This window comes from Stenella coeruleoalba (genome assembly GCF_951394435.1).
Source record: "Stenella coeruleoalba genome assembly, chromosome: 6".
NCBI classification, from domain to species: Eukaryota; Metazoa; Chordata; class Mammalia; order Artiodactyla; family Delphinidae; genus Stenella; species Stenella coeruleoalba.
In genome coordinates, this window is record NC_137151.1 from 66,421,454 (window position 1) to 66,448,113 (window position 26,660).

At 40.6% G+C, this 26,660-nt stretch overlaps 1 protein-coding gene and 1 pseudogene across 15 annotated transcripts in view; both read left to right on the top strand.

Annotated features, from left to right (window-relative positions):
- MYO3B (myosin IIIB) overlaps positions 1 to 26,660 on the top strand; it is a 506,873-nt gene that overhangs the window by 183,855 nt on the left and 296,358 nt on the right. For all 14 annotated transcript variants that reach the window (XM_079925177.1, XM_079925176.1, XM_079925182.1 and 11 more), the window contains one exon: positions 6,681 to 6,746. In XM_079925177.1, the coding sequence (XP_079781303.1) occupies positions 6,681 to 6,746 (66 nt within the window). The remainder of the gene's footprint in view (positions 1 to 6,680; positions 6,747 to 26,660) is intronic.
- LOC307188261 (large ribosomal subunit protein eL39-like) lies at positions 14,030 to 14,298 on the top strand (annotated as a pseudogene). The gene has a single exon. The product of its transcript is annotated as a large ribosomal subunit protein eL39-like (transcript).

Below are 26,660 nucleotides of genomic sequence, written 5' to 3' on the forward strand. Positions count from 1 at the left end.
CACTCTCAGAATAGTTCATTGTGCTCAAATGTCTTGCTTTATTGCTTTTATGAGTAAAGACATAGAATAGCTTTTGAACACACTCCTGTGTTTATTTAACTGTATGTTATTATTTATTAACTATTATACTTCAGTCTTTGTATCTTCCTCCCTATATTCTCCTTCTCCTTTCCTAACACCCTCCCCCTCTCACCAACTGGTTGATGTATCCTGTTTAGGACCTGCCTCAAAATTGACAACTTCCAGGAAGTCTTTCTTAATTAACTCAGTCCCATTGATAAATCTTTTACTCAGCGTCTCCTTGTTGAGTGTACTTTAATATTAGAGGACTTTATTTTGCACCTTCTTAGGGGTATTGCCTGCTAATTGTTTTTCTGTCATTTTTTGCATGTATGTTCTCTTCATTCACCTTCCAGAGTAATGGATTCTTCATTAGATGAAATACAGAGAACAGTGTGGTAGGCATTGGAGACAGAAATACCTCCTTGAAACCTGACCCTTCCACTTTTTAGTTGGATGTTTTTAAGCAAATTCCTTCTTTTAAGCTGCATTTTCCCCACCTGTGAAACCGGAATAATAATTCCTATTGTTATTGCAATAGGAATATGATTGTTGTGATGTTCTGTTGTCCTACATGTGAAGCACTTCGCATGGAGCTTGGTATACTGTAATACCACTCAACATGGGATAATTATTAGTATTGATCCTCTTCTGTCTCCAACCCCCATGCATGTATATAGTGGTCCTGACATTAGATAGTGTCTATAATGCAGTTTAAATCATGATTGATTTGCTCACTTTAGTCAAGTATGTTCAGGGACCTGGTGACATTTGGGCTACAAAGGTAGCCCAAATGCTGAGAGATGAGGCTTATATTGTCAAATCCAACTCAAGTTACTACCTAAGTGGACTCCTTTGTTCCTCAAACCCTGCTTGCTGTGAAGTTGCTCACATTCAAAGGAGCTGTTCCATATTTGTCTAATTTTATGCTACTTTGGGGACCAAGGTCATATTTTGTCCTGGCATCATTTCTTGGTTTACTTACAGTATATGTGTGTTTGTGTGCATTCATTCATGTAGTCATTCATTCAGCAAAAATTTACTGAGTGCTGCTGTGCTGGGTACTAAAGATACACATGAAGCATGAGTAGGAGCCTGCTAGGTTGACAAATTGGGGAGAGCATTCTAAAACTGAAGGTATAGCATGTGCAAAGACCCCAAGGCATGAAAGAACAGGACTTGCTTTAGGAGCTGCAAGTTCTGCACAGTGCAGTACTGCAGCATTGCGTGAGCATAGGCAGGTGGTTTGAGATGGGATTGGGTAGATAGGCAGGCAAGGCCATCTGTATATCATGCAAAATAGTTGACATTTTATCATGCTGGCAGTGTAGATCTACTGAAGAATTTTGAGCAAGAAAATAACAAGGTCAGATTTGTATGTTATAAAGAAATTCTAGCTGCCAAGTGCAAGATGGATTAGAGGGAGATGAGGATAGAGGGAAAGAGAAAAATAAGGAGGCTACTGGAGTAGGCTGATGGAGATGATGGGACTGAACTCGGCTGTGAAGGAGGGGATGGGGTGATAAGAAAGGAATTTAGGAAGTAGAACTGATAGTTGTTGGTGCTTGATTGATGTATTAGTTTTCTGTTGCTTTTCTAACAAATTTAACATCTTAAAACAGCACAAATTTATTGTCTTCCAGTTCTGTAGCTTAGAAATCTGACATGGATCTCACTGGGCTAAAATCTGGGTGTCAGCAGGGCTGTACCCCTTTGTGGAAGCTCTAGGGGAGAACTGATTTCCTTGTTCATTCGAGTCATTAGCAGAATTCAGTTTCTTGCATTTGTAGAATTGAGGTCCTTATTTCCTTGCTGGGTATTAGCTGAGGCCCATCAGAGGCCACCAGCATTCCTCGGCTCATGGCTCCCTTCCCCCATCTTCAAAGCCAACAGTGGCGAGTAGAGCACCTTTCACACTTTGAATCTGTCCTGCCTCTTCTTTCTTTCTGCCTCTCTTTTCTGCTTTAAAGGACTTGAGATTAAATTGAGTCCATCCAGGTAATCCAAGGTAATCTTCCATCTCCAGGTCCTTAACCTTAATCACATCAGCAAAATCCCTTTTACCGTGGAAGGTAGCATGTTCATAGGCTCTGGGCATTAGAATGTGGACTTCTTTAATAAGGGGAACCCTTATTCTGCCTTTTCAAGTTGGATGTGAGGTCAATGGAGAGGGGGGAACTCAAGTTTCTGACTTCAACAACCAGGTAGAATGCAGATTTAGGGGAAAATGATGAGTTTGGTTTTGAACATGCTGACTTTAAGGTGCCCCTGGGAAATCAAAATGGAACTTCTAATAAGTAGCTGGATGCACCAGCCAAAAGGCAGAGGGAAAATTGAGGCAGGAGATATAGATTAGGAAGCTGATGACGTATAGTGAGCCCTCAGTGAACGTGTAGAACGGGAGGAGAATAGAGCTAAGAACAGAATGCTGGGGCCGATAATATTGTAGGTGCACCAGAGGGAGAAGCACTCACAAAAGAAACTGAAGAAAAACCTACATGGTCTTCCATCATGGGGTCTGTGTTCCTTGCGGCTCATTTCTTCCTTTCTCCTCTACTTGGCCTGCTTTCTTCTCGTTCCCTGGTTTCCTGCCTGTTCCTAGTATCTGCTTCCTAAAACCAGTTTGTACAGTGTACTCCATGGCCTCTCGTCATGGATCTTTCAGCTTCAGCTCCCATTACTAAAGTGCCTCATTCTCCTGGTTTTTTGTTTGTTTGTTTTGTTTCTCAGTTCAAGGTGAGAAAAAAGGAAAACCTTCTAAAGAGAATCGAATTGACCCAGCTTATCATTTGGGGTCATGCCTTGGCATAGGTTACCAGATTAAACTTGGATTGGTTGTCCTGAGGTCAGGTACCCCCCTTCATCCAGTCAGCTACTTCTCTATTTCAGAAATTAAAATGAATTCAGTTTGACTGTTCAGCAAATCATTTTGTTCCACAGAGGCTTTGGGGGAAGAAGGTTAACTTTATCTCCATTGTTTTTGCTGGACCCAGGATTATGATGTCAAAAATGGGCATCGCCCCTTGCTGCTAGCCTCATGTAGCCGTAATCCTGTCTGTGTGCAGGGTATCATTTTGTAGAAATTGAATTTAGGGTCAAAACACAGGAATAAAATCCAGGCAGGCAAACCTCAAATCGAATATAGTCATTCTCCTTTACTGACTAAATCTCTTTTCTACATTGCCTTGGTATGTTTATAAACATTATCTGTTTATAAACATTATCCAAATGAGCGCTTGTTATTCAGGTTCGTGGACCTTTCAGGACTCACCATTCATACATCCTGCTCTCAGCATCCGTACACGTACCTGAGTGAGACCTGCCTATCTCAGCTATTCACTGACTCTTCTATCACACTGAATATGAAGCATCTCTCCTTTCAGGGAGAGACCCTTTTGGGCAAGGTTGCAGTTTGCATCTGTAGTGTTGAGAGGAGCCAAAAAGGTGCAATTGTTATTATTTGGTGCTCTTCCTGGATGGCAGGAGAACTAGAGTTTATATTGCCAATGCAAACAAAGTACTGTAAAGCCTTCAAATTCCTTTTAGTTTCCATTATACTCAGATAGTAATCTTTCACAAGACCTCAATTTACTGAACCTAAGTATGATGGATGGACTCCAGGAAAGGCGGGGCATCTACAAGTTGAAATGAGCTTCTCTAAAACCAAATTCCTATGATGCCAAGCTTCAGAGAAAGTGTTTCCTTGTGTGGGGTTCATGTGAGGCCACCATGGATTGGTGGTGGCCTGGGTGGGTGGCGATCTGCTGTTTTCCTCTGTGTTCTACTACAGAGGTTCAGGCCAACACATAAACAGTAGCCCCTGCCCATGGTTCCTGCTGAGGGACAGACTGAAAACAGGGAAGGGACAGTGGACAATGTTCTCTACACAAGTATTGACACTTCCATCCATTCCTCCGGTGAACCCTTGCCAGGTCATTTCTCTAATTAAAGTAGAGGGTTATCCCTCCATGCTCGGCTGGCCAAGGTCAAGCTTACTAGGGTTTAATAAAGTCTGTTACTTTGTCTACAAGTAACTTCTTCATCCACACGCAAAAACAGTTAACGGTTTTGGGGGTGGAAGAAGTGTGTTAGACAGTAGATTGCTTGAGCACCTCTTCTCTGTGGAACTGACCTCCATGAGAGCAGAATGAGCAGGAAACCTGAGCAGAGCAAGGGAAGTTCGAGCTCTGGAGAGGGCTGTAGAGATGATGTCGGGTAAGCTGCTCACTGAGAGATGTCCACAGGGGTGAACTGGGAGGACATGTGCATGTACAATCTCAAACAGCTGGAGCCATTAAGAACAGGTCAGCCATGCTGGTGTTAAAGCAGAAGTTATGTGATGGTACTTTTATTATTTAAAGAAAGCCAGAGAAAGATAAAGGCAAATATTGTTGAATGAAATGAATGAGATAGAGGCAGTCTCCAAAATAACTGAAGGGCAACTTTCAACTGTTACTCTTTCTAGGTGGGTACACAGATAATTTTCCTTTGGGTCTTTGAATCAGAAGATCTGAAGGATGATTAAATTCTTATGCAGAATGGGGAAACCATATATTTCCTCTCATCATTCTTCCTTCCCACCTCATCCTTCCCTTCTACTGTCTCTCCAGACCTGAAAGAATCATATAGTCTAGCCTCAAAAAATTACTCATGTTCTTTGAACCTACCAGACTTTTTTACACTTCTGTGACTTGGTACATCTTGTTTCCTAAGCCTGAAATGGCTTCCCTCTCCTCTGTCTTGAAAAATCCAACCAATCTTCAGGGGCCAGCTCAAGTTCACTTTCTTTTTAAAGTCTTCTGGAACTCCCCAGATTGGGTAAGTTGCCCCTTTATTATGCTTCCACTTACCTTTGTAGTTGTGATATACTTATCAAATTGTGTTCTAATCATGTAATAGGTCTGAAATAGGATCAGCTCAATTAGGATTAATTGCATATAACAGTGGCTTAAAGAAGATGGAAGTTTATTTCTCTTTCCTGTTAAGGAAGACTAGGGAGAAGCAGTCTAGAGCTGGCATGGCAGCTTTACAATGTCATCATGAATCCAGTTTCCTATCTACCTTCTTTGCCATACTCAGCTCATAGCTCTCATTTTCATTTCATGTCTAAAATGGCTGCTGAGGCTCCAGCCATCACATCCATGCTCCAGAAAGCAAATAGGGGGAAGAAAAAAATGGCATGTCTCCTATCTTTTAAGAAGACTTTCTGGAACACCACAGAACAATTTTAGTAATATATCATTTGGCCAGAACGCAGTCACATGGCCAAATCTAGATGCAGGGAACTCAGGAAAATATATATGGCAGCATTGTGCCAGAATAAAAATTGTACTAGAAGAAATGAAAAATGGAATGGTATTGAAGAGGCAAATTACAGTCACATTATCTGATACATTTTTTAAATTTCTGGTCATTCTTGCTGCTTCCTCTGCCTATGGAGGCTGAGCAATCTATGGCTTTAGGAAGCAGTTAGAACCCAAGTGAAGGGTTATATATACAAAGGTGTTTAAGATTTTTAATGGGTTTAAGATTTACAGTCATAATTCAGGTGTGCAGAAATGTAACTTTCTTCATTTGTTGAACTTGACTTGCTCACAAACCTCTATTTCCATTAATAGCTAGAAAGAAAAAATTCTTATCAATTAAAGGTAATGTCCCTTCTGTTTTAAAATTGATTCTCTTTGGGTAAATATTCAGCCAAATGCAGGGTTCTTACTTTTTCCTTTTCCTACCTTCCCACCAGGAAATGGTCTGGTTACCAGAGTCTTTCCACAGTTCTCTAGTTCTCTTGGACTGCCAGTACTTAGTTGTATTAGGTGTATGTCCTCCTTGCTACCGAGGATCTTCTTGGGGTCTGAAACTTGTCTTAGTGGTTTTGCTTTCTCCAGTACCTATTGCAAGAGGTTGACATATATGAAAGAGTTAAAAATGTGACCAGTGAATTTATAAGTATACTTTAATTGCATCACATAATTAATTCAAATGGTAGTATAATGATCTGAAAATCCTGTAAAATTAAAAGTCTGTTTCTCTCAAGCCCCTAGCACTCGGTTTATAGCTTTCTTATGACGCTAATAATACTTAGCTCTCAGTTATAGTGGCTGTGTGCTTGCCTCACCCTTCACTACAGTGTCTGCTCCTTGAGGAATGTTGTTGATCTGTGTAACCCTCAGAGGTCCTGCAGAAAGCCGTGGACATGATTGGCCTTCAGTCAATGGAAATGAGCCACTAAATGAGTAGGGGCTGGCACTTTATAATTTACCGCCGGTGAATGACTCTCACCCAGGAAGAAATAAGAATAGATTTTTTTTTTTTTGTGGTACGCGGGCCTCTCACTGTTGTGGCCTTTCCTGTCGCGGAGCACAGGCTCCGGACGCGCAGGCTCAGCGGCCACGGCTCACGGGCCCAGCCGCTCCGCGGCATGTGGGATCTTCCCGGACCGGGGCACGAACCCGTGTCCCCTGCGTCGGCAGGCGGACTCTCAACCACTGCACCACCAGGGAAGCCCCAAGAATAGATTTTATCAGAGCTATTTAGAACAATATCAGTAAAGGCAAGTTGATATTTTGCTTTTAACGGAACCCTTTCTTTGTAAGAAAAATATTGCTTTTATTTTTCAGAAATCCTCCACCAACTTTACTTCATCCGGAAAAATGGTGTGAGGAATTCAACCACTTCATTTCACAGTGAGTATTTCTTCCACTGAAAATTGCTCATCCAGCAAGTCCTTGGACAGTGATTGGAGAAGTCCAAGGTGTGGAATTGACTTGGCGCTAGAAGTTGTTACGCCTTCTAGCACATTATGACACAAAATTTGTTCCAGTAAATGATAGAAGATGCCCCTGCAGGATTTGAGAAATAAGGAGTTCCATTTGACTCTTGGTTATAATCAGTTCTTCTGATCATATGTGTCACATTCATCTGACTCTGCTCTGTCCTGGGGCAAATATTGCCAGTGGGTCTTGTTTAATAAGGGAGGAGACTGCATCTAAAAATCTGACATCCACTCCTGGGCCAGAGAGGGGACAGAAGGTGGCAGCCTTCAGTAGAGGTTTTGCAGCTTGGAAGTTGGGCTTTGCTTTAGGATCTGTGCTTTGGGAGCAGGGCTCCAGTTCCCAAGATGATTGAGGGGCCAAAGTAAGATCTCAGGCCTGAGGCTCCAAGGTGAGGAGCCCCAGCCAGGGCTCAGAGTGTGGAGAACAAGATGAAAACCCAGCTGATGGGCGATGCTCCTGGTGGGAGCTCTGTTACCAGGAGCTAGGCAGTATTGCATGGGACTAAGACAGGAACAGAATCAACAGCAGCACCAACAGGGTGGTGACTGAGTGCTGGGAACATGAGCTTTTGGCCTGTCCCCTGGCAGAGAACCACACTGGTCCTGACTCTGGGGAAGATGCTCAGTATGTTGGAGGGGGCTATATGACCCCAAGCAAGGGGCCTGGTGAACTGCAGGGGCAGGAATCTAGACAAGGCTGTTACAAGCCATATCCCAGCTAGGAGCTGGGAAGAGGTGCTCTCAGTGTCTACTGTATCAAACACGGGGTTCAGAGGTCATGGGAGGAGAAAAGAAGTGACCAAAATAGCTGATAAACAGGAAGTAGGGAAGGGTCAACACAAATTTCTCTAAATTATACCTATGTGCATACTTAACGTCCACCAAGATGCAGAGCAGTGGAGCAGACTGGGTCTCTTGATCGCCTTCCTTAAACACAATACAATCCCTTGTTCACAATTTGAAAATCCAAAGACCTCTGAAAAATGGAAGTTTTTTTGTACTTGAGTCATTTAGCTGCAAGCCCTGACCTTATGTGAACTGATTTGGTGGCAACACATGACCTAAACTGAATTGAGGCTATTTATAGCCATTATTTATCCTACTCAGTGTGAATATTCATGTGAATTGCTGCAGATATATTAATGTGTTTGATTACAGTGTGCTGCCCCAGATCCTGCTGGGGATGTTACATAAAATACAGTAAATGCACGGGTTTACTTTTCTAAAATTTGATAAAATTCTGAATTCCAAAACATACTTGTGTTTCATTTTCATTTCAATGCAACATAGTTCAAGGTCCCTGAAATTGTTTGATTGTCCAGTCAATCCCTCTAGCTTTTTGCCATCTTCCTCAGGAGAGAGGAAGGGTAAAGAACTGCAAGAACTCTACTAGCAAGGCTGTGTCAGAATGTGACCATGAAGTTCAAGGCCAGGGATGGAGGACATTTCCTTGTCCCTTCAGTCCCCACTCTGATGTTTCTGCAGAATACAGAAGCAGCCCCAAGTCAATGGTGGTGACAGTGGGCAATGTTGAGAGGGACAACAGATAACAGCAGGAGGGATGATGCTCCCATAGGAGCAGAGGAAGAGCCACTTCCTGATATTTGGAAGCCAAAGGAGGAGGTGGAAGGCCCTGGAGAGCTAAAGACATCCTGGTGGCTGATCTGAAATGTGTTTCTTTCAGGGAAAGAAATCCAGGGGCTAGGGTTCCAGTGATTTTGCTGGCAAAGGCTGGAGCCAAGGAATTTTCCTTTTCATTCCATTGCTGCACACAGATGCCCTTGACTGACCTTCTCTAAGCTGCTGGCCTGGAAAACCACATTACATATTCACAGATACACTTTCCTATACCGAGCTGTAGTGATGCCTCTAAAATGTGACTTGACCCACTCACCAAAGTTTGGGTTCTGTATACTTCTTCAAGAGTATGTTTGTGTTCTTAAACTGAGCACAGTATTGCTTGGATAGATTTGGGAATAAAGGTACATAATTGATGATAGGGTTGGGACTTCAGGGTTAAATACAGTATAGAAATCCCTTTCTACTGTTGATTTTTCTTTATGGCAAATCCTGTTATATGCCAGATCCTGTTATATGCCAATTAAATCTGCGTATGTCTTCCCCAACTCTGAGAATTCCAAATGCACTCATTTCGAGTTGCTTTAGACTTAGAAAAGTGTTGATACTAGAATGGAGGACTCAACATAGAAAACAATGCCTTTAGTATGCATACATCGGGGCAAAGCAAAAGCATCTTGTTGAAACTACAGAGTAGGTGTCTGAAGAGGTTCTAATGACCAAGGAAGGTAAATAGAAATTAAGTGATTGTGTGCTTTATTACTAATTTAAGATATGGAAAAATGTCATCAGTCTTCTATTTATTTAATGACTTGTCCTTATTGGTTTTATTAGTGAAAATATTGTATATTTTAGGTGTTCATGGATTCTTTCCTGACCTCAGCCCCCCAGTCCTGTTTTCCCCATAACATCTGAGATTCTTCAATCATGAGTTTTCCTTTTACAAGATTTTTAGGAATGTAACTATCAAGATTAGGAACTAATTATTATATTTTATGTTTTTAGGTAGAAAACTACCCACTATTCCCAAATAATGCCCTTTGGTTTCATAAAGGAGCCAGACTACCAAATGTAATTTTAATTTTCTATTTCATTCTGTTTATTCAAATCTCTAATTAAATGTAAACAAAGACACTCACTGGGTTAGAAATGTCTGTTTAAAGAGAGAGCCTTGGCTTATTTTTATACTCTCCTTGCTCGTATTGGGCGGGAAAGGGAAAAAGGATGAAGGATTAAGACCTCCAGATTATAAAATTTTCATTATTGCTGGGACTGAGGTGGGAAGATGATTATCTGGTAATTTAGGAAAAGTTTTTTAGCCTGAATTATCCAGAAAATTTCCTCAATTCCCACAATGCACTGGGGCCAAAGTGCATTGTATTAGAGTAAACTGGTTCTTTCTAAAGAATAAACAGGACAAGAAACATGCACTGGGGCCACAGTGCATTGTATTAGAGTAAACTGAACTGGTTCTTTCTAAAGAATAAACAGGACAAGAAACATTTTAACAGCTTTAAAACCTTTAATACCCTATCCCCACATGACTGCTGAACCATAGCAGAGTCAATTCAGTAATTTCAGTCTTTCTTGGTCCATGATGGTCACCACTCACCAGAGGACCTTATGGCTTCTCATTGTTGCTGAAGGGGTCTGAAGGGATTGACCAGGCTGCAGGCCAGTGATCACAGCTGTGTAGACAGGGAACTGTGTGTGTGTGTGTGTGTGTGTGTGTGTGTGTCTGTGTGTGTGTGTGTGTGTGTGTGTGAGAGAGAGAGAGAGAGAGAGAGAGAGAGAGAGAGAGAGAGAGAGAGAAGAGAAATAAGTGCATGGGTGAGAGCAGAGGCAGGATGTAAGTACCAGGCTATGGCTTAGTGTTTTTTAGACGTGTTTCCAGCCTTCTTTATTTAGAGACAGGAGGAGAGATTTTAAGGTCCGAAATCCTATTAGTAAACCTATTTTGAGGGTTAAAAAAAGAGAAAGGAAACATCAGCCTGTTTGGTTTTGAACCTGTGGTCGTTAGTGATAATTGACTCATTTATATGTGTTAGTTATGCATTTGTCAAAGCATGACTCCTGACAGCTTAGTTTTGATAAATTAAACATGATGCTCACGTAAATTCTGCACTGCTTTTTATGCATATGGTAGGTCGCTGCTTGATGTTTTGTGTCACCTCTGTAATGTGTGGTTGGCTTTGTGGCAATTTCATTATCAGCCCTTTCCCCTTTGGCTAAAGCTATTTGCATAACAAGTTTATCTGGTTCAAGTCCCAGCCAGACTTCTGTATCCGTCAGGAGGCTCGGTTCAGAAGTAGCCTTTTGATAAGATAACAATTTTCCTTCGGCAGCTTCACCTTGGTCCTAAAGGATGTCACTTCTTTTTTCAGTTCAAACTAATTTCAGGTCTTTGGACTAAAAAACAAAAATAGTTTCCCAACCTTTGGCCAAAAGGTATCTGTGAACTATGCTTTTTCATTTTGCCTCTAAAACGTTTGGGGTTTTATTAAGAATTAGATTTAGGACTTCATCAATGGCTCTTGAGCTGACTAGTGAGACAATAAAGATGGATTTCTCTTCGTCAAGGGCAAATCCATCAAGAGCACTATGGCTGCTCAGCTTTGGGCTCAGTGATGACTTGAACTATATGGTTGCCCACGCACGCACTGCTTTCCAGGGTTGGCTGGCTTGAGCAGCTAAGTGTGCAGGTGTGTCTACTTCCTAGGGTGAGCATCATGGTCGAGCCCTGCCATTTAGTCATGAAATGTTGAGGCGACCTTTCCTATCCCTGCAAATGACATTAGAATGGCTATAAGCAGTTGCACTGAATGTTAACAAGGTGAGATCACCCTAGCTACTAAAGTACTAAAACAAATGGGCATTTGCATAAATTTATCCCTTAAAAATTGAAACTCAGACCTGGAACATCTGCTTTCCTGTAGGCCTGAATGTTTAAAAGTAATCATTTTGGGGTGGTTGATTCCTTGACATTGAGTGTATTCCCTTCAAGGCAACAATTCTCAGTCCTTTGCCATTCTCCGTTTTGTGTTTCAAGGCAGCGTAATTCCACATAGGTTTATAATGTCAATGAACAACACGCTTGGAATGATAAATATTCTAACTCAGAAATTGATAAGATTCTACAAGTATTCTTGGCTTTTTAAGTCCTCATGGATTCTCAGGTGGCCATGCACAGTGTTAATACTTCCTGAGTAGAAGGATACAGTAACCTTTATTTACGTTACTTCACAAATTGGTAATTTTAATTAAAATGAGCAGTGGTATCTCCAGTGACAGACTCTCTCCATTTTAGATTTATTTAGCCAATGATTAGCTATTATGGTTTCTTGAATTAATTAGCATCTCTTGAGCTATAGGGAATTGGTGAATTAATAAAAACTCATGGAGAAGCTAAAAAAAAATTCTAATTTAAAAAAACCCCAATTCTCCTCTCACCTCTAAACATACATTGATCAATATACTTATAAATGCAACCCAACTTCTTTCTCATTTTGAAAAATTGGGATTTTTTTCCCTTTATGAGGAGAACAAATAAAGCTGTGTGTTTCAAGGTTATATCTCCCTGAAGAGCATCTAATTTAGATTACCTAATAGATCATCTAAAGACACCGAGGGCCTGATTTGATCTCACTTGTACTCCACTTACAAACTCAGCTGATAAAATCTGCTTCTCTCATGGTATAAACCAAGAAGTGACTCAGTATGGCTTGAGGTTTGAAACACGGTACAGTATCCACACATACCTGGAATATGTTGTCCTGGGAACCGTGGCAATGACAGGTTTAGCTTCATCCAAAATAAGCAAAATGCATAATAAATAGGTGCTCCAGACTCTAGCCAGCATATTCTGTTTATTTCGCACCAAATGCTGAGTTTACATCTTGTAAGAAACCAGGTCTGTAGCATATGTCATAGATTTCATATTAGTCCTTGAGGCACATTATGTTAGGTGACTTTTATTTTTATTAATTTTTATTGGAGTGTAGTTGCTTTACAATGTTGTGTTAGCTTCTGCTATACAGCAAAGTGAGTTAGTTATATATATATATATATATATATATATATATATATATATATATATATCCCCTCTTTTTTCAGATTCCCTTCCCATTTAGGTCACCACAGAGCACTGAGTAGAGTTTCCTGTGCTATACAGTAGGTTCTCATTAGTTATCCATTTTATATAAGGTAGTGTATATATGTCAATCCCAATCTCCCAGTTCATCCCATTCCCCCCTTCCCCCTTTGGTAACCACAAGTTTATTTTCTACATCTGTGACTCTATTTCTGCTTTGCAGATAAGTTCATCTGCACCATTTTTCTAAATTCCACATATAAGCGATATTATATGATATTTGTCTTTCTCTTTCTTACCTCACTCTGTATGACAATCTCTAGGTCCATCCATGTTGCTGCAAATGGCATTATTTTGTTCCTTTTTATGGCTGAGTAATATTCCATTGTATATTTGTACCACATCTTCTTTATCCATTCCTTTGTTGATGGACATTTAGGTTGCTTCCATGTCCTGGCTATTGTAAATAGTGCTGCAGTGAACATCGGGGTGCATGCATCCTTTCAAATTATGGTTTTCTCCAGATATATGCCCAGGAGTGGGATTGCTGGGTCATATAGTGGCTCTATTTTTAGTTTTTTTAAGGAACCTCCTTACTGTTCTCCATAGTGGCTGTACCAATTTACATTCCCATCAACAGTGTTGGAGGGTTCCCTTTACACCTTCTCCACCATTTATTGTTGGTAGATTTTTTGATGTTAGGTGACTTTTAGATAAGGTTAGAATATACTGTTTGTACCATTTATTCCATAATGGCTTTTCTTTCTTTCTTCTTTTAAAAAAAATCTTACTTGAATTTCATAATGTAAATCAAAAAGAATCTGCAGTTGAAATAAACAAGTGGTGGTGAGCTCTGCGCTGTCTGTATGTCCACGCACCTGGTGTGTGTGGGCTGGGGGTGGGGAGATGGGGGTGTGGCTCACACATCCATCCACAGCCTGTTCCCCCTCAGCCCCTCCCCGTGTGCTGCCTGGCTTATCATCAAGAAGAGGCAGCTGTGGAAGAGCAGTGTGTGCGATCCAGCTGTGTCACTTAATAGCTCTGTAACCTGGGGGGAAGTATTTAACCTCTCTGACCTTTGCTTTTCAATTGTCAAATTGGGGCTGAGAATACCCATCTCAGAGGGTTACTATAAGGATTAAATTATATAATGTGTATGTAGAACCTGGCAGAAAATAATAACTAACATATGTAACTCTTACTCGTGCCAGGCTCTGTTCTCTGCACGTCACACAATTGGCTTAATCCTCACAGTCCTATGAGGTAGTTCTAATATCCCCACTGTACAGAAATTGAGGTTGAAAGAGTCCAAGAGTCCCAAGACCACAGCTATTAAGGACTGGAGCTGGGATTTGAACACTAGAAGACTTGCTTCATATATATTCACGCTCAGCCAACAGTAGCTGTTATTTTTATCATCCTTTGCATTTGGCCATACCACTATCCTGAAACTCCTTTTTTGAAAGTGTCACTGGCTCCCTCCCTTTCCCTGCCATCGTGGGGTATGCGGTTGACTCTGTTCTTCTCACAAGACTTTCAGGATCAAGCAGTTCTTGGCCAAGAAACAAAGGCAGAATCGTCCCATTCCATTCCCTAGTGGATTCACATGGAAAAACTGGTTTTAAAGTCAGGTGTAACTCTAAGAGGAGATATTGGAGAAGAACCAAGCTGGGTCTGTAAGGAATCACACATGAGATGGCACACGCGGTGATGCTAAGGCCACCAACGTCTTACCCCATCAAGCTGAAAACATCACCACTATCTGGACAGTTGGACATTTGTCAGGAGGCTATTATTTTTCTCTTTGTTTCTTAGCCTTTGCACTAGTAGGTTCAGTAATAAAGTGTGAGCACCTTTTGTTTGGAAAAAAAAGAAAGTGTCAATGACCTCCTGAAAGTGTCAACACCTCTGGAATATTTCAATCTCCTGTCCAGCTTCTCTTTATTTAGATTTCAGCTCACTGACTTTCACAGCTCAGGACACAGACACACACACACACACACACACTCTCCTCGGCTCCCTTCTCAAGGGCAACAGCAGAGCCCCTCAAGCTCAGCCTAGAGACCACCCCCAGCAGGAGTCAAACAGAAGTGCAGACAGCCCTGGCTCTCCCCGCATCCCAGCGCAAATCTTGTCTAGGCTGAGGCCTCTGTCTCTGCTGTCTGCTGGCCACACCTTTCTTGGTAAGGAGGGAGCACTGGGGCAGGAGATGGCTGCCAAGACCCCGGGCAGCAGAACCCACAGAGCATGGCAGCTAACTATGGGAGGAGACAGGTGCTACAGAGAGGGAGGAGTTAACCATGACGCCACTGTCTTCAGCATGGGAAAAGGTCTTTTCAGAGAACACATGTTGGGGAGATTAAGAGCACAGGATCTGAAGTCAGGTTGTATTCTACCACTGCCACCGACATTTTTCACCTTGAACAAGTTATTTAACCTCTCTGAGCCTCAGTCTGTAAAATGGAAGTACTAATTCTTAACCACTTGGAATTAAGATCAGGTCTGCTGTGATAGAAAATCCCAAATAACAGTGGCTTAAACAGGATAGATTTTTATTTCCTCTCACATGAAGTAAGCTGGGAGTCAAACCATGCATGTACTGCTGGTCTGGCAGGGTATGTGGCAACCACCCAGACTCCTGCCCTCGTGCTGCCCCATTAAGTGTTGTTTCCATTCCCAAGGGCACCTCATGGGCCAAGATGGCTGCTGTAGCTCCAACATTTATGGGCAGATGGAAGGAGAGGAAAATGAAAGTTTCCTTTCTCTAAGAAGACTTTCTGGCAGTTTCATACAGTATATTGTTAGCTGCAGTTTGTCACGTGGCCACACCTAGCTACAAAAGAAGCTGAGAAATGCAGTCTTTGGACAGGGCAGCTGCACGCCCAGGTCAGTACCAGAGCCCTATCCCTACGGCAAGTGGAGAGTCTGTAGACAGGTAGCAGTCTGGAATCATGCTCCTTTATAGAGTGTTGTAAGAATTAAGTGAGATACAGACTGAGAGCTCAGCAAATATGAGTGATCATGATGAATATTGTAACTTAGAATAGTGCTGACGTCAAGAGATGAGGGAGTCAGGAAGCAGAGCCAGGGGGTTCTATGGGGTGATGAGTCAAAACAGAGGTGGATCTTGAGGAAAGGCAGTCATGATCCCCCACCAAGGCTGACCTGTTGCCTGAGAGAGATGAGGAAATTAAGGACAAGGTATGAGCATGGAGTGGCCAGGTTCACACGCCTCCTGGTCTTCTCCCAAGGGCTGTGATGTTCTTTTGATTTGATGCTAAGCCCCAGATTCCTGCCTGCTCCTCCATTCCCAGGCCACTGTAGTTTCCACTGTGGAGCTTCCACAGGCTCTGGTGACAAAGCACATCTGGCTCAGAGTCAGTAAGAATTTTAATTAAAAAAAGAAATGAAGGCTCATGTCATAGTACTACATTCTTCCAACCCACTGATAATTTCTGGCAGGGTTAAAAATAACAGACATCACCCTTTGGCACTAAGGAGGAAAAGGCTGCTTTTTTTTTTTGAATTTTTAAATTTTTGAATTTTATTTTTTATACAGCAGGTTCTTAATAGTTATCTATTTTATACATATTAGTGTATATATATTAATCCCAATCTCCCAATTCATCCCACCACACACACCCCTGCCACTTTCCCCCACTTGGTGTCCATAGGTTTGTTCTCTACATCTGTGTCTCTTTTTCTGCCTTGCAAACCTGTTCATCTGTGCCGTTTTTCTAGATTCCACATATATGTGTTAACATATGATATTTGTTTTTCTCTTTCTGACTTACTTCACTCTGTATGACAGTCTCTAGATCCATCCACGTCTCTACAAATGACCCAATTCCATTCCTTTTTATGGCTGAGTAATATTCCATCGTATATATGTACCACATCTTCTTTATCCATTCGTCTGTTGATGGGTATTTAGGTTGCTTCCATGACCTGGCTATTGTAAATAGTGCTGCATTGAACAATGGGGTGCATGTGTCTTTTGAATTATGGTTTTCTCTGGATATATGCCCAGTAGTGGGATTGCTGGATCATATGGTAATTCTATTTTTAGTTTTTTAAGGAATCTCCATACTGTTCTCCATAGTGGCTGTATCAATTTATATTTCCACCAACAGTACAAGAGGGTTTCCTTTTCTTCACACCCTCTCCAGCATTTGTTGTTTGTAGATTTTCTGATGATGCCCATTCTAACTGGTGTGAGTTGATAACTCAGTGTAGTTTTGATTCACGTTTCTCTAATAATTAGTGATCTTGAGCAGCTTTTCATGTGCTTCTTGGCCATCTGTATGCCTTCTTTGGAGAAATGTCTAATAGGTCTTCTGCCCATTTTTTTATTGGATTGTTTGTTTTTTTAATATTGAGCTGCATGAGCTGTTTATGTATTTTGGAGATTAATCTTTGTCCATTGATTTGTTTGCAAATATTTTCTCCCATTCTGAGGGTTGTATTTTCATCTTGTTTGTAGTTTCCTTTGCTGTTAAAAACCTTTACGTTTCATTAGGTCCCATTTGTATATTTTTGTTTTTATTTCCATTACTCTAGGAGGTGGGTCAAAAAAGGTCTTGCTGTGATTTATGTCAAAGAGTGTTCTTCCTATGTTTTCCTCTAAGAGTTTTATAGTGTCCGGTCTTACATTTAGGTCTCTAAAACATTTTGAATTTTTTTGTGTGTATGGTGTTAGGGAGTGTTCTAATTTCATTCTTTTACATGTAGCTGTCCAGGTTTCCCAGCACCACTTATTAAAGAGACTGTCTTTCCTCCATTGTATATCCTTGCCTCCTTTGTCATAGATTAGTTGACCATAGGTATATGGGTTTATCTTTGGTCTTTCTATCCTGTTCCATTGATCTATATTTCTGTTTTTGTGCCAGTACCATATTGTCTTGATGACTGTAGCTTTGTAGTATAGTCTGAAGTCAGGGAGTCTGATTCATCCAGCTCCTTTTTTTTCCCTCAAGACCACTTTGGCTCTTTGGAGTCTTTTCTGTCTCCATAAAAATTTTAAGATTTTTTGTCCTAGTTCTGTAAAAACTTGTAGTTTGATAGGGATTGCATTGAATCTGTAGATTGCTTTGGGTAGTACAGTCATTTTCACAGTATTGATTCTTCCAATCCAGGAACATGGTATATCTCTCCATCTGTTTGTGTTATCTTTGGTTTCTTTCATCAGTGTCGTATAGTTTTCTGAATAAAGGTCTTTTACCTCCTTAGGTAGGTTTATTTCTAGGTATTTTATTCTTTTTGTTACAGTGGTGAATGGGAGTGTTTCCTTAATTTCTCTTTCTGATCTTTTGTTGTTAGTGTATAGGAATGCAAGTGATTTCTGTGCATTAATTTTGTATCCTGCTACTTTACCAAATTCATTGATTAGCTCTAGTAGTTTTCTGGTGGCATCTCTAGGATTCTCTATGTACAGTATCATATCATCTGCAAACAGTGACAGTTTTACTTCTTCTTTTCCAGTTTGTATTCCTTTAATTTCTTTTTCTTCTCTGATTGCTGTGGCTAAAACTTCCAAAACTATGTTGAATAATAGCAGTGAGAGTGGGTAACCTTGTCTTGTTCTTGATCTTAGAGGAAATGGTTTCAGTTTTTCACCATTGAGAACGATGTTGGCTGTGGGTTTGTCATATATGGCATTTATTATGTTGAGGTACGTTCCCTCTATGCCCACTTTCTGGAGAGTTTTTATCATAAATGGGTGTTGAATTTTGTCAAAAGATTTTTCTGCATCTATTGAGATGATCATATGGTTTTTATTCTTCAATTTGTTAATATGGTATATCACGTGGATTGATTTGCGTATATTGAAGAATGCTTGCATCCCTGGGATGAATCCCAGTAGATCATGGTGTATGAACCTTTTAATGTGTTGTTGGATTCGGTTTGCTAGTATTTTGTTGACGATTTTTGCATCTATATTCATCAGTGATATTGGTCTGTAACTTTCTTTTTTTTTTTTTTTTTTTTTTTGCGGTACGCGGGCCTCTCACTGTTGTGGCCTCTCCCGTTGCGGAGCACAGGCTCCGGACGCGCAGGCTCAGCGGCCATGGCTCATGGGCCCAGCCGCTCTGCGGCACGTGGACTCTTCCTGGACCGGGGCACAAACCCGCATCCCTTGCATCGGCAGGCAGACTCTCAACCACTGAGCCACCAGGGAAGCCCTGTAATTTTCTTTATTGTAGTATCTCTGTCTGGTTTTGGTATCAGGGTGATGGTGGCTTCGTAGAATGAGTTTGGGAGTGTTCCTTCCTCTGCAGTTTTTTGGAAGAGTTTGAGAAGGATGGGTGTTAGCTCTTCGCTAAATGTTTGATAGAATTCACCTGTGAAGCCATCTGGTCCTGGACTTTTGTTTGTTGGAAGATTTTTAATCACAGTTTCAATTTCATTACTTGTGATTGGTCTATTCATATTTTCTGTTTCTTCCTGGTTCAGTCTTGGAAGGTTATACCTTTCTAAGAATTTGTCCATTTCTTCCAGGTTGTCCATTTTATTGGCATAGAGTTGCTTGTAGTAGTCTCTTATGATGCTTTGTATTTCTGTGGTGTCCATTGTAAGTTCTCCTTTTTCATTTCTAATTTTATTGATTTGAGTCCTCTCCCTCTTTTTCCTGATGAATCTGGCTAAAGTTTTATCAATTTTGTTTATCTTCTCAAAGAACCAGTTTTTAGTTTTATTGATCTTTGCTACTGTTTTCTTTGTTTCTATTTCATTTATTTTTGCTCTGATCTTTATGATTTCTTTTCTTCTACTAACTTTGGGTTTTGTTTGTTCTTCTTTCTCTAATTTCTTTAGGTGTAAGTTTAGATTGTTTATTTCAGATTTTTCTTGTTTCTTGAGGTAGGATTGTATTGCTATAAACTTCCCTCTTAGAACTGCTTTTGCTGCATCCCATAGGTTTTGGATTGTCGTGTTTTTGTTGTCATTTGTCTCTAGGTATTTTTTGATTTCCTCCGTGGTTTCTTCAGTGATATCTTGGTTATTTAGTAACATATTGTTTAGCCTCCATGTGTTTGTGTTTTTTTGTGGTTTTTCCCCCTGTAATTGATTTCTAATCTCATAGCATTGTGGTCAGAAAAGATGCTTGAAATGATTTCAGTTTTCTTAAATTTACCGAGGCTTTTTTGTGACCCTAGATGTGATCTATCCTGGAGAATGTTTTCTGTGCACTTGAGAAGAAAGTGTAATCTGCTGTCTTTGGATGGAATGTCCTATAAATATCAATTAAATCTATCTGGTCTATTGTGTCATTTAAAGCTTGTGTTTCCTTATTAATTTTCTGTCTGATGATCTGTCCATTGGTGTAAGTGAAGTGTTAAAGTCCCCCACTATTATTGTGTTAATGTCGATTTCCTCTTTTATAGCTGTTAGCAGTTGCCTTATGTATTGAGGTGCTCCTATGTTGGGTACATACATATTTATAATTGTTATATCATCTTAGATTGATCCCTTGATCATTATGTAGTGTCCTGCCTTGTCTCTCATAACAGTCTTTATTTTAAAGTCTATTTTATCTGATATGAGTATTGCTACTCCAGCTTTCTTTTGGTTTCCATTTGCATGGAATATCTTTTTCCATGCCCTCACTTTCAGTCTGTATGTGTCCCTGGGTCTGAAGTGGGTCTCTTGTAGACAGCATATATATGGGTCTTGTTTTTGTATCCATTCAGTGAGCCAGTGTCTTTTGGTTGGAGCATTTAATCCATTCACGTTTAAGGTAATTATCAATATGTATGTTCCTATCACCATTGTCTTAATTGTTATGGGTTTGTTTTTGTAGGTCCTTTTCTTCTCTTGTGTTTCCCAGTTAGAGAAGTTCCTTTAACATTTGTCGTAGAGCTGGTTTGGTGGTGCTGAATTCTCTTAGCTTTTGCTTGTCTGTAAAACTTTTGATTTCTCCGTCGAATCTGAATGAGATCCTTGCCGGGTAGAGCAATCTTGGTTGTAGATTCTTCCCTTTAATCACTTTAAATATATTGTGCCACTCTCTTCTGGCCTGTAGAGTTTCTGCTGAGAAATCAGCTGTTAACCTTCTGGGAGTTTCCTTGTATGTTATGTGTCATTTTTCCCTTGTTACTTTCAATAATTTTTCTTTGTAATTTTTGTCAATTTGATTGCTGTGTGTCTCAGTGTGTTTCTTCATGGGTTTATCCTGCCTGGGACTCTCTGCGCTTCCTGGGTTTAGGTGGCTATTTCCTTTCCCATGTTAGGGAAGTTTTTGACTATAATCTCTTCAAATATTTCCTCTGGTCCTTTCTCTCTCTCTTCCCCTTCTGGGACCCCTATAATGCGAATGTTGGTGCATTTAATATTGTCCCAGAGGTCTCTTAGGCTGTCTTCATTTCTTTTCATTCTTTTTTCTTTATTCTGTTCCACGGCAGTGCATTCCACCATTCTGTCTTCCAGGTCACTTATCCGTTCTTCTGCCTCAGTTATTCTGCTATTGATTCCTTCTAGTGTAGTTTTCATTTCAGTTATTGTAATGTTTATCTCTGTTTGTTTGTTCTTTAATTCTTCTAGGTGTTTGTTCTTTAATTCTTCTATGTCTTTGTTAAACATTTCTTACGTCTTCTCGATCTTTGCCTCCATTCTTTTTCCGAGGTCCTGGATCATCTTCACTATCATTATTTTGAATTCTTTTTCTGGAAGGTTTCTCCACTTCATTTAGTTGTTCTTCTGGGGTTTTATCTTGTTCCTTCATCTGATACATAGTCCTCTGCCTTTTCATTTTGTCTCTCTTTCTGTGAATGTGGTTTTTCTTCCACAGGCTGGAGAATTGTAGTTCTTCTTGCTTCTGCTGTCTGCCCCTCTGGTGGATGAGGCTATCTAAGAGGCTTGTGCAAGCTTCCTGATGGGAGGGACTCTTGTTTTTAAGTGTATTCAAGATTTATAACAGTGTTTTCAAATATAATAAATCATTATAGATTCTCTTGGTCTTTCATCTCCTTTTGGGTATGTGTGTGGCTTCTGGTGACCTCTCAGTATTTTAATTTGGAACTTCCTAAGGTCATCAGGTGTATGATATAGCTATCATACCAGGTTTATGAGTGGGGGAAAAATCCCATAATTGATTTTTGATGTGAAGGACTATTGGATGTTTTTTTGAAAGAAAAATTTTATTTAAAAGGCTATATTTTAGTGAATAGTGAGAATTCTTGCCTTTAAGGGAGGCCCAAAACTTAAACCCTTATGCTCAAGCAGTGCTCCTCACACGTGTACAGAAAGTCTGGCCTTGATCACCCCATGATATGGGTTGAATCGTACCCCTAAAACTTTGTATGTTGACGTCCCAAGCCTCAGTATCTCAGAATGTGACCTTATTTGGAAATAGGGCCATTGCACCTATAATTAGTTAAGATGAGATCATGCTGCAGTAGCGTGGACCCCTAATCCAGGATAACTGGTGTCTTTATAAAAAGATGAAATTTGGATACAAACACACCCAGAGAGAACATCATGTGAAGATTGGAGTTATGCCACCACAAGCCAAGGAACTACTAGAAGGTAGGAAAGAGGCCTGAATAGATCCTTCTCTAGCACCTTCAGAGGGAACATGGCTCTACTCATCTTAAGTCTTGATCTCAGACTTCCAGTCTCCAGAGCTGTGAGAGAATAAATATCAGTTTGTGGTGCTTAGTTACAGTAGCCCTAGGAAACTAATGTAGCCCATGACTTGGTGGTTACATGACCTTAAGTCATTTGATCTCTCCAGGCCTCTGATCCCTAAGCTGTGGGTTAGCAATGTCTGCCAGCGAGGATAAATGTAAAATCCTTTAATACATACAGTTTCATCACAACCTCAAGTATTAGTATTACACCATAAAGCCATAGCGTATTTTCATTCTTTCTTTTCTTTCTTTCCTTCCTTCCTTTCTTCCCTTTCCATGTTTTATTTTTGTTTCTGTTTTTTTAATATGTCTCAAATGTTAAGGGTTTATGTTAAATTCCTCCTCCCAAGCCTACTGCCCAATAGTAAAAGAGGGATACTTTTGTAATTATCAATGATTTGCTGGCCTTTATTGAGGACTTCAAGAACCAAATACACTTAGCTGCACTAAGATTTCACGGTCACATGTACTTCTCTGAGAGGAAGCAATTACAGTAGAAAGAGCTGGCAGATTGGTGTCATCTTGCATCCCACCACTGATCACCTGATCACCTTCCTAGAATGCTGTGTTAGAAGGATTCTGAGGCCACCTCCAGGATAGAGGATTATGATCACTTAGTGATATTTGCTGTGAGCCTGAACTGGGGTAACTGTAGCTTATAGAGTACAGATACAGAGTTAGAGTTCACATTTCTTTTCTTTTTTTTTTTTTTTTTGGCTTGAAACAACAATGATTTATTATTTAGCATGGTTTTATGGGTTGACTGGGTGAACCACCCAGTCATGTTGCACATCATGTCAGCCTGGTCTGTCATGTGGTTGCATTTAGCTGGGAGCTTAGCTGAGCTCCAAGAAGGGATGTTCAGGAAGGCCTATGGTCCTCATTCACATGCTTCTTATCATCAGTAGTCTAGCTCAAGCTTCTTATATGGCAGCTGGACTCCAAGAGTCCCCAAACTGAAGCACCCTGCCTTTTTAAATGTTAGGCCCAGAGTTAGCAGACTGTCACTTCTATAGATAAAGCAAATACATGGCCACTCCAGATTCAAGAGGGAGGGGAATCAGACTCCAAGTCTTATTGGGCAGAGAGACGTGTGTGTTGGAAAAGAAGGAATTATTGGCAGCTGTATTAGTCAGGGTTCTCCAGAGAAATAGAACCAATAAGAATATATACAAGCTGGAGAACCAGGAAAGCTGGTGGTGTAATTCAGTCTGAGCCTGAAGCCCTGAGAATTGGGGATGAAGTGGGATAGGGCTGATGGTGTAAGTCCTGATCTGAGCCTGAAAGCCCTAGACGAAGGGCAGGAGACGATGGAGGTCTCAGCTCAAGCAGAGAGAGTGTGTTTGCCCTTTTTGTTGTATCCGGGCCCTCAGTGGATTGAATGAGGCCCACCCACAGTGGGTTTTCTTAACTCAGTCTACTGAATCAAATGTTAATCTCTTCTGGAAACACCGTCATAGACACACCCAGAAATGACGTTTCACCAGCTATCGGGGCATCCCTTAGCCCAGTTGACACATAAAATTAACCATCACAGCAGCCATATTTGAAGACTATCTCTTGTGGAAACATTCATTTTAGACCTTACTGTCTGACAGAGTGCTGCCTTTGAGCTACAGATATTTACCATGAAGGCTGATACCCTGTGAGTGCGTTAGTTGTTTTAGAGATGACTTAACAGAGCTTCAGTTGGACCCTGCATGAAGGATGGGAAATTGCTATGGAAGGAAAAAGGAGAGGGTCTATCTGCTGTTGTGATTTTTCACCCATGTGAACCAGGACAAACTCTGTAAGTTGGGGAGGGAAGATGGGGACCCTGATTTTAACTGTCAAATTGATCTAGAGTTGTCAGATGGGGTAATTTAACCCTCAGATGAGGGTGATTTATCCCGTGTATTGTAATCAGATAGTCGTCTAAGTTGTTCCCTATGAGCTCTGGTAAATCACTTTTAGTACATATTGAAGGTGACAATATTGTATTTTATCACCGAATTGCTGTCTTACAGTAATAACTAATGCATGTCATCGACTTTGGCTCCAGCACTGAATTACACTCACTTGGAGGCACATAGATCCAGACGGGAGCTGTCACTTCTGTCTGCTCGTCCATGGCTGGGACCAAAAGGCTGGTAGGGAAACTGTATTGTTGCAGCCTTTGTAGATTAGCTGGTTCAGAGATACCTGTGGTCTTGTGAAGCATGGAACTTCTCTTCAGTGCAGTTTGGGTCAATATGATCTAGGGTGGACCTAGTAATTCTATTAAATGAGTGATGAGTGCTTTGATGACTAAAGGTAAGGATCTTATTTAAACAGAGAAATAAGGGCTGGTCAGGAATCAGGCTCAAATTATCTCTCCCTGGTCTGGCTCCTGCCCACGTGTCCAGCCTCAGCTTGCTCTGATCCCCATCTTGAACTTTATGCTCTACCTGTACACACCGTACTCTGCTTCTCTGTACCATTGTTCATGTCCTTTTCTTTGCCTGGAATATGCTCTCCCAGTTACCCCACCAATTCCCCTGGTCAGGGAAGATGCACTGCAAACACACCCTCCTGGCTGCCTCACTCCTCTCATTGTTTCATTCGTCACACTGCCTTATCATTACTTATTTATGCCTCTAGCTCTGCCACTAGACAGACTGTGAGCTCCTTGAAGCCAGGAACTCATTTTATTTTTTTTAATTTTTTTTTAATTAAAAGTAATTGTATTCTTTTTTTTTTTACAATGGTGTGTTAGTTTCTGCTTTATAACAAAGTGAATCAGTTATACATATACATATGTTCCCATATCTCTTCCCTCTTGCATCTCCCTCCCTCCCACCCTCCCTATCCCACCCCTCTAGGTGGTCACAAAGCACCAAGTTGATCTCCCTGTGCTATGTGGCTGCTTCCCACTAGCTATCTATTTTACGTTTGGTAGTGTGTATATGTCCATGCCACTCTCTCACTTTGTCCCAGCTTACCCTTCCCCCTCCCCATATCCTCAAGTCCGTTCTCCAGTAGGTCTGTGTCTTTATTCCTGTCTTACCCCTAGGTTCATTGTGACATTTTTTTTTCCCTTAGATTCCATATATATGTGTTAGCATACGGTATTTGGCTTTCTCTTTCTGACTTACTTCACTCTGTATGACAGACTCTAGGTCCATCCACCTCACTACAAATAACTCAATTTTGTTTCTTTTTATGGCTGAGTAATATTCCATTGTATATATGTGCCACATCTTCTTTATCCATTCATCCGATGATGGACACGTAGGTTGTTTCCATCTCCTGGCTATTGTAAATAGAGCTGCAATTAACATTTTGGTACATGACTCTTTTTGAATTATGGTTTTCTCAGGGTATATGCCCAGTAGTGGGATTGCTGGGTCATATGGTAGTTCTATTTGTAGTTTTTTAAGGAACCTCCATACTGTTCTCTATAGTGGCTGTACCAATTCACATTCCCACCAGCAGTGCAAGAGTGTTCCCTTTTCTTCACACCCTCTCCAGCATTTATTGTTTCTAGATTTTTTGATGATGGCCATTCTGACTGGTATGAGATGATATCTCATTGTAGTTTTGATTTGTATTTCTCTAATGATTAATGATGTTGAGCATTTTTTCATGTGTTTGTTGGCACTCTGTATATCTTCTTTGGAGAAATGTCTATTTAGATCTTCTCCCCATTTTTGGATTGGGTTTTTTGTTTTTTTGTTATTGAGCTGCATAAGCTTCTTGTAAATTTTGGAGAATAATCCTTTGTCAGTTGCTTCATTTGCAAATATTTTCTCCCATTCTGAGGGTTGTCTTTTGGTCTTGTTTATGGTTTCCTTTGCTGTGCAAAAGCTTTGAAGTTTCATTAGGTCCCATTTGTTTTTGTTTTTATTTCCATTTCTCTAGGAGGTGGGTTAAAAAGGATCTTGCTGTGATTTATGTCATAGAGTATTCTGCCTATGTTTTCCTCTAAGAGTTTGATAGTTTCTGGCCTTACGTTTAGGTCTTTAATCCATTTTGAGCTTATTTTTGTGTATGGTGTTAGAGAATGTTCTAATTTCATACTTTCACATGTACCTGTCCAGTTTTCCCTGCACCACTTATTGAAGAGGCTGTCCTTTCTCCACTGTACATTCCTGCCTCCTTTATCAAAGATAAGGTGACCATATGTGCGTGGGTTTATCTCTGGGCTTTCTATCCTGTTCCATTGATCTATATTTCTGTTTTTGTGCCAGTACCATACTGTCTTCATTACTGTAGCTTTGTAGTATAGTCCGAATTCAGGGAGCCTGATTCCTCCAGCTCCGTTTTTCATTCTCAAGATTGCTTTGGCTATTTGGGGTCTTTTGTGTTTCCATACAAATTGTGAAATTTTTTGTTCTAGTTCTGTGAAAAATTCCAGTGGTAGTTTGATAGGGATTGCATTGAATCTGTAGATTGCTTTGGGTAGTATAGTCATTTTCACAATATTGATTCTACCAATCCGAGAACATGGTATATCTCTCCATCTATTTGTATCATCTTTAATTTCTTTCATCAGTGTCTTCTAATTTTCTGC